We start from the raw sequence: 11,535 nt of genomic DNA on the forward strand, positions 1-11,535 counted from the left end.
AGAGTATCTACCCTTCAGTCTCTTTCCCTGTTCCTTAATTCAATTAAAACATAACTTTTATAAACATTCATTCATTCATTTTCTTTTCAGCTTAGTCCCTTTATTAATCTGGGGTCGCCACAGCGGAATGAACCGCCAAATTATTCAGCATATGTTTTACACAGCTGATGCCCTTCCAGCTGCAACCCATCTCCCGGACAATTTAGCCTACCCAATTCAACTGTACCACATGTCTTTGGACTGTGGGAGAAAGCGGAGCACCCGGAGACACAGGGAGAACATGCAAACTCCACACAGAAACGCCATACTGACCCAGCCGAGGCTCGAACCAGCTACCTTCTTGCTGTGAGGCAACAGCACTACCTACTGCACCACCCTTTTATAAACATGTCTCAGGAAAAAATATATATTACCAATGTACAAAATATGTCAGCGAAAGACATTTAAGTACTATTGCATTTCAGTAAAATGCATTTTAGACCAAAAAACGGGTCTGTAAATCCAGGAAAAAAAAAGATATTTTATACAAGTAGACAACGTGTACTAATTTGTATTTGCCTATTTTCGGTAAATGTGCTATTAGATTGCCATCATCATTAGCACTTAAAAGCGATGCTAAAATGATTTTGTGCTTATCTTTTGTCATCTTTCTTCTCAGTTTTTCTACGCCTGAAGAATAACGTTATTTTATTTAATTTTCGCGGTCCATTCATTCATTTTCTTTTCGTCTTAGTCCCTTTATTAATCTGGGGTCGCCACAGCTGAATGAACCACCAACTTATCCAGCATAAATCCTTCCAGCTGCAACCCATCTCTGGGAAACATCCATACACACTCATTCATTATGGACAGTTTAGCCAACCCAATTCACCTGTACCACATGTCTTTGGTCTGTGGGGAAAACCGAAGCACCCGGAGGGAGAAAATGCAAATTCCACACAGAAACGCCAACTTACATAGCCAAGGCTCGAACCAGCAACCTTCTTGCTGTGAGTCGACAGCAATACCTACTGCGCCACTGTGTGTCCCATTTTCGTGATCAAATTTCCAAAATAAATCGGGCAAATAATGGGGCAGGCATTGAAGCAAAGGCCATGGTGGCTGTGTCTGTTCATGGATTTGTGTTCTTGTGGTGACTGGTCGGTCTTGCAGGTTACCTTGGAAGAGCAAACTGGAACTGCGAGAACACAAATGCATTTGAGAAATGAGATGCTGCAAGTTTCCTGTTGATCACATGACCTTCACACAAAAACAATTTAAACTTTAATGAAACTGTGATTTTTTTTCTTTGAAGTGAAAATTTGCACCAACAACATAAATATACAGTTAAGGTCAGAATTATTAGCCCCCCTTCAAATATTTTTCTCTTTTTTAAAGATTTCCCAAATTATGTTTAACAGAGCAAGGATATATTATATAGTATTGGATAGTATATCTGATAATATTTTTTCTTCTGGAAAAAGTCTTATTTGTTTTATTTTGGCTAGAATAAAAGCAGTTTTTAATTATTTTAAACACCATTTTAAGGACAAAATTATTAGTCCCTTTAGACATTTTATTTTTCGATATTCTACAGAACAAACAATCGTTATACAATAACTTGCCTAATTACCCTAACCTGCCTTGTTAACCTAATTAACCTAGTTAAGCCTTTAAATGTCACTTTAAGCTGTATAGACGTGTCTTGAAAAATATGTAGTAAAATATTATTTACTGTCATCGTGGCAAAGATAAAATAAATCAGCTATTAGAGATAGGTTATTAAAACTATTAGGATTAGAAATGTATTGAAAAAAATCTGTTAAACATAAAACGGGGAAAAAATAAAAAGGGGGGCTAATAATTCTGACTTTAACTCTATATGCTGTAAAAATATATATATACATTGTGTCCTTCTGGAGTTTTACACATTAAATTAATTTAGCAAACAGATTGAAGATTCTATAATATGATTGTAGGTTGATTTATTTTTAAAAAATCCCAAAAGCAAAAATTCTAATTCTGAAACGAAAATATAAATGTTATAAAGTAAAAATGTTAATAAAGGAAAATAAATAAAAGGAAGTAAATAAATAAAAGGAAAAAATGAAGTGGAAAGCACAACACAACAAATGTTTAATGAAATAATCAGAAAACAAGAACGGAATAAAAACTGATTAAAGATGTGCTCTTTATAATTAGTCTTCTCTAGGAAATCCTCGAACAGCTTCAGAAATCTCAGGATTCGCACAGAAATACTCTGCAAAAGTCGCCTCGTCTCTCAGACAACAGATTACGATGGGTTTGGGTTGTTTTTTTGTGCAGACAGAACTTATATCATAACACGATCAACGAACTTCACCGATCAGAGCGCCATCTTGGATCCTCCCGCGGCCTGCGCCCCCCTCCCTCTCCCCCACCACCGATGACGAATAAAAAGAACGAATTCGATTGCCGTTACGTCACTGGACAGAATTCAGAATTTACTCAGAGTGACAAACGAACGAGTACAGTGAACATTGATTTAACGACTTTAGCGACTTGTTTTGCATCTCAAATGGCAAATAACACGTCAGCTGCGTTTTTTAATCGAGTTAATACGATCACGACTGAGTTTGTCAACGAAAATCATCAAAGTGACACGATGGCTTCTCCTTCACCTTCTACCGTGATGAGAAGCCCAACAGGTGAGATGAGAGTTTACAAAAACTGTGTATTCCCACGTATTATTTAATAATACAGTAAATTATGAAGTAAAATGTAAAATAATAATAATATATCGCCATGTAAGGTTATTAGTGTAGCAAATATGCAACGTCTCTTCATTGTAATGTGTTTTTTTGTGTGTGTAGTTATGGTTTTGTATATTTTTGTGATAGAGCCCTGCTCTTATATGTAATGACATTCTGGTTTTTAAGTTTCTCCTTTCCACTCAACAGAAATTGTGCCTTGTTAATGTTTCTGATAAAAATCATCTAATTTTACTTTAATTTAAATCCTTTGTGTAGATCTGCACAGTAATTTTCTTAGTTTTTGATGGTGTGGAGGAATATTTGTTATATTTTAGCAAACTGAGTGAGAATATTATATTTAAGTCTTTATTTGTTCATGCAGGGATGAATTAATACAATTGAGGTAAAGTTGGTTTTATATTCTCACATTTTGACTTTCTCCTTAATAATAATATAACAGAAAAATATTTTTGCTAAATAGTTGCTTTTAGGATTTTTCCTGATGTCTAATATGGTCTTATGACTTACCGACTATTTGTCAGCTTGTGTTTGTCATTTTACATCATAGAAAAGATTTGCAACTCCACATAATTAATTTTAGTTTTCAAACATTTTCTATTATAGTTATACATTTATTATTGTTGTTTCTTTTGTGTGATTGTCTTTTATATGTCTAATTTACAGCACATTGTCTATTTTAAACCTGTGATTAAAGAGTTTTGTAATATTTCACTGTTCATTTTCTTTATTTCAGAAAACACAGAGAAAAGGAGGAAAGGGAATAAAGCCTCTGCTTTCTTTAAGAGAGCATGGAAGGCTGTGAAGCGCCCTTTCCTTTGCTGTGACCGGAACAGAGTGGTTCCCTTTGAACCACGGTCAGATGTCGACGATTGCGAGCACCTGCCTGTTCCAGGTCCCTCCAGGACCGTCGCAGCACATGCAGACTTTGAGCCGGTGTGGCAGCCAGGCCAGGTCTGTGAAGATCTTCAGCCGTTGAGTGTTCCGGGCCCCTTCAGCATCAAGCGAACAGCAGATGTGCCGAATGCAGATCCGGCCCGTCCAGAGTCCTCGACGGCCCTCACAGGTCATGTTGATACTGAGCTGGTGTGTCTGCCAGGCCAGGTCTGGGAAGATCCTCAGCCAATCAGTGTCCATGACCTCTCCAATATTAAGAACATGACGGATGCTGATTCGGCCTGTCCTGAGTCGCCTCCGTCTGTTCAAGACCCCTCTGATATTGATGGGACTGATGGTGAGTCATCCTGAATGTGGTTCATTTTATTTCTGCCGTCTGTTATTTTTTATGCTTTGTTGTTTTTAGCTTATAAATCAGACCGTGTCATTTGATGTACTGTTGGTTGTGTATTAATACAGTGCTAAACATATATGAGTGCACCCCCCACAAATCTCTCATTTAAATTCAGATTTTCTATAGGAGGCTTTATAATATTATATTTGTGCATGTACATTAGTTTAGTAAGAACTGAAGCCAAATCTGGAGCTTATCTAACAAAATAACTAAATAATGTTTTCAAAAATTAGTAGCCCAAATGTATATGTTCAGGGAAAATATTAAATAAAATTTTCAAAATTAGCAAAAATCTAAGGGAAACAAAAATATTGACAATTTTGTTAAAATGTTGTAGTTTGTAAATTTTGCAATATTTTGCATGATATTAATTGTCTTTAATCTATTATCTTTCCATTTCTAAAGATGTTCTGTGACTAAATTATTATTTTAATAAATAAATCTGTTTGATAAATCTGTTTTGTTCAAATGCACCAATATATATTACCCAGATTCACTGAGAAATGGATAAAAATATAAATTTTCTAAAAGGGGTGTACTGCATATATGAATATGCTGAGCGCTGTAGCTGCAGCTCTGTTCATGTAGATGTTTCTGTTTGTTTTCTTCATTTTAGAAAACACCAAGAAAGGAAGGAAAGGCAAAAGAGTCTCTGCTTTCTTCAAAAGAGTATGGAAGGCTGCAACGCGCCCTTTCCTGTGCTGTGACACAGATGTAGTCCAGCATCTTACACCACAACCTGAGCCCGAGCCCGAGCCCGAGCCTGAGCCCGAGACTGTGCCTGAGCCTAAACCTGAGCCTGAGCCTGAGCCCGAGCCCGAGCCCGAACCCGAACCCGAGCCCGAGTCCGAGTCCGAGTCCGAGTCTGAGTCTGAGTCCGAGTCCGAGTCCGAGTCAGAGCCAGAGTCAGTTCTTGAAGAGCCTAAAGAGGCTTCTGGGCTCACTCTTGGTAAGTGATCATTTCCTTTTATTATTATAAATTAGTAATCAGTTTACTCCTGCAATTCTGATGGAAGTTTCTGCTTTCAGCTCATTGCATTAGATCCAGATTTAAAGGATTCGAGTCATTTATTTGATCTGTTTCATACCAGACAATCCAAGTAAATCTCCCTGCTGTTTTTCTGTGTTTCAGGATCTAGGGTGGGTCTTTTTGAAGTGAAAGAACTGATTGGAGAAGGAAGTTTTGGCAAGGTGTATCTGGGATCTCACGTATTTAATGAGAGAACAAAGGTAGAGAACTATTTTTCAAATACAGTCAACATTTTCCTCCTGATTACTCAATATAAATCATTTGTCGGCTTTCATTTCATTTGTTGTTGTTTTTCCGCAGGTTGCCCTGAAGTACATCAAGAAGCGTGAACAGGACCGTTATCTCGACGTTGTAAGTTGAACAGTTTACACAAAAGTAAAAATGTGCTGATCATTTGCTCATCCTTCACTTGTCCCGTACCTGTCTGGACCACTTTAAACTGAACTCAAAAGCTGATATGTTGGAAACAGGGAGTCACTGACTTCCATTGTAGAAAAAGAAAATACTTATGAAGTCACTGCTTACTGGTTTATCAACATTCTTCAAAATATCTTCTTTTGTGTTCAGCGGAAGAAATAAACCCAGAGACTAGTTTTGAACACATAATTGTAGGGCTGTGGAGTTAATTAATATTCATTTAACATTAATGCAGATAAAAATGATCATTGCGTCATACACACAGACAGAACACACACATGTAGAGTCCTCTTTTAGCTTAAACTGCATGACTAAATGCTCAAATACAAGCAAACATGTGTCCAAACAGGAGATTAGTGATTATTTACTTCGTGAAGTTTTTGTCTCTGTACTTTGTGCCATTCTGCTTTGGTAATATCTTTGAAATCTGTTTTTTTTTTCTAGGATGGCCATTCCAAACCTGTGCTTGCAGAAGTGGCAATCATGCTTAAGTTGATGAAGGACCCACCTTGTCCCAGCATCATCACATTACACCACTGGATTAAGAATAAGAACGACTTCGTTCTCTTTCTGGAGTACGCCGAGTCATCCCAGAACTTGGCTTATTATCTCAGAAGTTCATTGGACATTGATGAAAACCACGCACGCCGGTTAATGCATCAGTTGATCCAAGCTGTCAAGTTCTGCGCTGAGCGTGGAGTTTTCCATGGAGATATCCACTCGGGGAACATCCTGGTGACTCAACCCCAATCAGAGCTCAAACTGATTGACTTTGGTTGTGCTCGGCTAATCACCAGCGAGCCTTTCAACAGCAGTGATTATCGAGGTGAGTGGGCATTTTGTGGGAGTTTCTTTGGTCACAGTATTGTCTTATGAAATGACTGAATTCTGAAAATGTCTCTCTTACAGGAGCCTTACTTTACACGCCGCCTGAGGTTCTGAGGGATCCCACATTCTTTCCTAACCCGGCATACGTCTGGACATTAGGCCTCATCCTGTATGAAATATTACATACACGATTGGCCTTTTACGACACGCATTCGATAATCATTGGAGACCTCCAGACAGACCTCACCTTATCTTTAGGTAAGCTGACTCTTCTGAACAATCTCAGACTCAGTGACAGAATAAAATATGTCAGTCACGAATAGAAAAGGGTTCAATTAAATATAATGGTTACTGTAGATATTAAAGTCCTTTCATTGTAAATGTTTTGTTATTTGATGTAGTAAGATTTAAACACGTTCATGAATCTTGAGTATGCAGACATATTTCACACTCTCTCTGTCACTTTTCAGATTGCCTGGACCTGATTTCCCAATGTTTGGTCCGCAATCCAGAGAAGCGACTGCAGTTACAACAGTTAGAAGAGCACCGGTGGTTCAATCCAACGAGCCCAAATCCTGTGCAGCAGTGAGACAAGAGGAGGTAGAGGAACACACCGAGCACAAAACTACATCTTCAGTCTTTCTTTGCTTCATGCTATTCCTGTTCTTTTCTCTTCTGCTCTTTTTAGAGTCACAAGTCTTATTTGACAGCCCTTCATATCACCGCTTAAATAACTTTGTGTTGTTTTTCTTCATTTTAGAAAACACTAAAGAAGCGAAGAGGAGAACAGCAGCATTTCCAGAAATTTCACAAGACTGTTAAAGTTATTAATTACTCCCTCATGTCATTCCAAACCCCTCAGACCTTACTTTTCAGTGTCAGTGTGTTGATGAGAGCGTTGTCCTGCACTGTATGTGTGTCCACTGCTGATGTTTACCTCAGATGTGCCCACGCTTTGTTTAAATGAGAGGAAGTCGCGCAGGCCTCTGGGTTAGTGACAACTAAACCACACTGAACTGAACTGAACTTTAACTCCAGTGCTGTCACAGTTTTCTCCTCTAAAGTGTCATCAAAGATCTGCTCAACTATTTTCTACCTCATTAATGAATCTGCTGTTCTGTCATAAGAGAGACTGATTGTTTTATAATTAAGTGTTCATGATTGTTTTGTAATGAATTGTTCTTTGAATTGTTTTGTGCTGAACTGCTTTTATGTATTGTTGGCTAATACGTCAAATAAAATCCTGTGAATCAAACTGAAGCTCTGATCATCATTTCTGTGAGTTTTCTAAATGACTCCTTACTCAATTAAAGAGAGAGTTCTCCCTCAACTATTTACTCACGTGTTTCTAAACCTATGAGGTTCTTTCCTCTGTTGAACACTGAAGAAGATACATATCTGAAAATCTGTAACCATTGATGTCCACAGTAGGAAAACAAATACAATGGATGTCAATAGTTACAGGTTTCCAGCATTTTTCAAAACATCTTCTTTTGTGTATAACAGAAGAAACTCATAGTAAGGGCTGAGTAAAAGATGACAGAATATTCATTATAGGGTGAAGCAATCTCTTTAACAAACCAGTAGTGCCATATACTGTGTTTACTATGATTTACTATGAGTCTGTTTAGCCAAATGGAAGCACAAGGAAGGTTTTACTGTTAGACAATATGTTGTTTTATATTACCATATCATATACTAACACAACAAATAGTGTACTGGGCTGATCTTTTATTTAAACAGCAGAGTTTCAGACTGGACATTGTTAAACTGTAGTCTTAATTGACTAACAGTACACTGAGCAAAATAAAATCTCTGAAAATAGAAGTATAAATGTGTGCGATTGGACTCCAGTGTGCGATTGCAGCTTTTCTTTATCATGGATAAAATGGTGAGTGAACATCACACAAGTGAACATTGTCAGATCTGTTGTTCATATATATTTGCCTCCTGGTACAGTCAAGATTGCAGACCAACTTTAGAGACTCCAAATTGTTCAAACTTTGACAATCCCAGTTTAAAGAACAGTTTAGACTTGAGGGTTGGAATTGAGAACCACTGTATAAATACTTGTTAGATGCCTTAGGACAGGGGTGTCAAACTCAGTTTCAAAAGTGCCGAAGCACTGCACAGTTTAGTTCCAACCCTGCTCCAACACACTTACCTGTAGGTTTCAAACAAGCCTGAAGGACTCAATTAGTTTGATCAGGTGTGTTTAATTAGGGTTGGAACTAAACTGTGCAGGGCTGCGGCCCTTTTGGAGCTGAGTTTGACACCTGTGCCTTAGGAGGCCCTTGTTGGGTTCAGTGAACAGTATTGTGTTTTTGTCAGTGCGAATATTTTAATATTTTGTTAGTGTATTTTAAAAATCTAAAGCACATTCGTCCACAATAAACAACCTTTAATGAAATTAGAAGTTTCCAATGATGTTTAATAAGATTAAACAATATAATACTACACTGTGTAACACTAGAAAAAGAAAAACTACAAAAAACAATAAATAATTTGAATGTTTTATATGTTTATTTACTCTTATTTACTTCTTGCGACTGTTTATACCTGTGATTTTAATATACTTTCTCTCATTTCTATTTTATTTTTTCAAAAAGAGATGTGAGATGTACATATTTGTACTACGTTTGTACATATTTCATTACTATTTCATAATCAATGGGGAAAATGTCCAGCCTGAGTACCCGTCTGAGAACTTGGTCCTAATTTTTGTCGCTTGATCAACCCCGGTATTCTACTATGCTGCATGCCTGATATACTGAATATGCCTCACACATCGACACATTCTTTGTATCTTTTTCCTGTTTATCCTTAAAGGGTGACAGAAGTAAATGCTTGACTTGAGTACATGGGCGTGGTAGTGGAGGGAAAAGTGGACCTGACTACCCAGGGCCCCGTCTAGCGAGAGGGCCCTTTGAAATCCCACCAATTTTTATTATTATTTTTTTTTGTAGTCTATTTCGAATTAATTGGCCCCTCCAATTGATGTCAATGTCATTATATATTTCAAAATATATATGTATGATGTCAGTTTTACACACATTCTGAATCTTAAAGATGTCTAATAGAAGTCTATTTCACATCTGATAGGAAACGTCTTGTAGATGTCTTGCAGATGTGAATGCAGACGTCAAATAGACATCTCCGAGATGTACGTGTACTAATCAAAATCGGCTATTAAGAATCAAGATCGGCGCATAACTAAAAAGAAAATGGGTGCTCCTAAATTTTTTGGGATGCTCCTAACTTTTTGAAGTTGGGAGCACCAGTCCTACCAAGTAAAAAAGTTAATTTCAAGCGCTGTAATGTATGTATGCTAATGTTAAATCTTTAGCTTAGTTTGTCAACCAGGCTGCTTGTTGCTGTAAGTAAATTATGGGCCAGGCCAGCTAACGTCAGGTTGCCAACATTAACCAGTTTCAGAAACAACCAGTGGTTCCGACACACCAGCAGTAGCAGCACTCAATGGTGGTGAATGAAAGAACCAGTCATTAATCTGATTTGATTATAGATTAAAACACTATTTGTGTATGTTTATATTCAAATAATTTTAAAAAAATGTGTAGGGGGCCCACTGACATTGAGAGGGTACAGGGTCCAGAATTTGGTGCTACGCCCCTGGTTACAATAGTGTTGTTTTCAGACCATAGTTTCTGTCGTTTTTGTTTTTATTGTGTCTGTTCTGTACTGGTTCTAAAAGGAGCTGGAAGCACAAATGGTCACAGCCATCATACACATTTGACTAAACATTTTTCATAGGGAAACACAGCAGACGTGGTATGTGTAAAACTGGATCACATGCATATAGTGCAACATGCACCATGTGGAAATTTTTACAGGCATATGGAAAACCACAGAAATAACTCTGGGAGTGCAGATTCTGTTTGTGTGAGTTTGGTAATAATTACGAATGATTTCACCTTCTGTTTCTCATCATTTAGTTTATAATTTCAAGAATATTTTTTTAGAGTTCGCAAAATATTTTCTATTATTATATTGTGAACGTTGCTTATGTCTTGACCATACCACAGAAAAGATTATTTATTTTAATATGCATGCATGTTTTATAAAAATAATTGTATTTATTGATTTAAGCTTATTTGTCTGAAGTTGTTTACCTTATTTATTGTCAGTCAGTAGTTTAGACAGATTTTGACAGCCAAACTCCTTGATTTAAAATCACTTTTATTTTGTTCTCTGAGTAGCAGCACTGCAGCAGATACTTACGCAAATAAACTTAAGCAACTTGAACCAATAGTTTACCCATTAACCTGCTGTTTATTTACTCACCCACAGGCAATCCAACATGTTTACTGTATCAGTAGGAATATTTTAATCCAGATTTAAGTAATCCCTAAATGCAAGTCAAAAGCTGGCACTTTGAGAGTCTAACAAATTATTTAACAAAATTAATAATTGCAGCTCCTGATGATACGCTGAGGTCTTATGAAGTGAGTAAACATTATTTACTTTTCACCTATGGAGTGAGAATTGTTTTGTAATTCCAAATAAATGTAATATAATACACAAATAAATGTGAAACTATTGAAAAATGTTGAAATATTTAACCAATTCCTTGCGAGTTCAATTAAAAGGTCAGGAAAGGGTTTTCTTCAATGTCAAAATTTTAGTAATTTATTAGGTTCAAATTAATATTTTGATGAACAGAATTCTTTGTATCCTCGTTCCAATGCAATTATTACATTCAGGAGGTGCGCAACAACTCTACATTTCTTGACCCAAGAATATATACACAGCTGATATTAACGAGTGGAGTTAGGTGGAATTTGTCACTTATCACTCATTTTGTAGTCCTTCAGTGGCCGCACCCATACATACTTCCTCTTCTTCTAATAAGCTTCTTGCAAGGCTTTTCACACTCAGAGAAGTTTGGTTAATATAGAACCTTAAGCAAAACAAATACAATTGTTTAATAAAAATTAAAAGAGACAAAAATCATTTGTTCCTAACACAAATATCAAGCATATTGAGATACATACAATGAGACCCACATATAAGTCTTAGAATTCCACAAACATTAATTAGATTGAAAAGTAAGTAAAATTAGACACACAATTTTGGCTGACGTTTTTATGTGAATTGCGTCCTGTGCATTTGTAGATTAGTGTGCATTTGTAGATCGCTGTGGGTATTTGCGGATTAGTGTTCGTCTTGACATTAGAAATGTTTTAAAATCCACAAGTACACAGAGAGCTACCCACAAATAC

General features: G+C 36.8%; 1 protein-coding gene across 1 annotated transcript; it reads left to right on the forward strand.

Annotated features, from left to right (window-relative positions):
- Positions 1–2,100: 2,100 nt before the first annotated feature.
- Positions 2,101–7,555, forward strand: si:dkey-93l1.6. Its single transcript, XM_087306944.1, has 9 exons — positions 2,101–2,666; positions 3,466–3,963; positions 4,637–4,969; positions 5,153–5,250; positions 5,351–5,401; positions 5,912–6,293; positions 6,377–6,553; positions 6,766–6,895; positions 7,056–7,555. Exons 1-8 carry the CDS (start codon positions 2,405–2,407, stop codon positions 6,882–6,884), a joined length of 1,920 nt encoding a protein of 639 aa, XP_087163070.1. The 5' UTR covers positions 2,101–2,404; the 3' UTR covers positions 6,885–6,895; positions 7,056–7,555.
- Positions 7,556–11,535: the final 3,980 nt, after the last annotated feature.

Source organism: Danio rerio, chromosome 23 (genome assembly GCF_052040795.2).
Source record: "Danio rerio strain M-AB ecotype USA chromosome 23, GRCz13ab, whole genome shotgun sequence".
Lineage (NCBI taxonomy): Eukaryota > Metazoa > Chordata > Actinopteri > Cypriniformes > Danionidae > Danio > Danio rerio.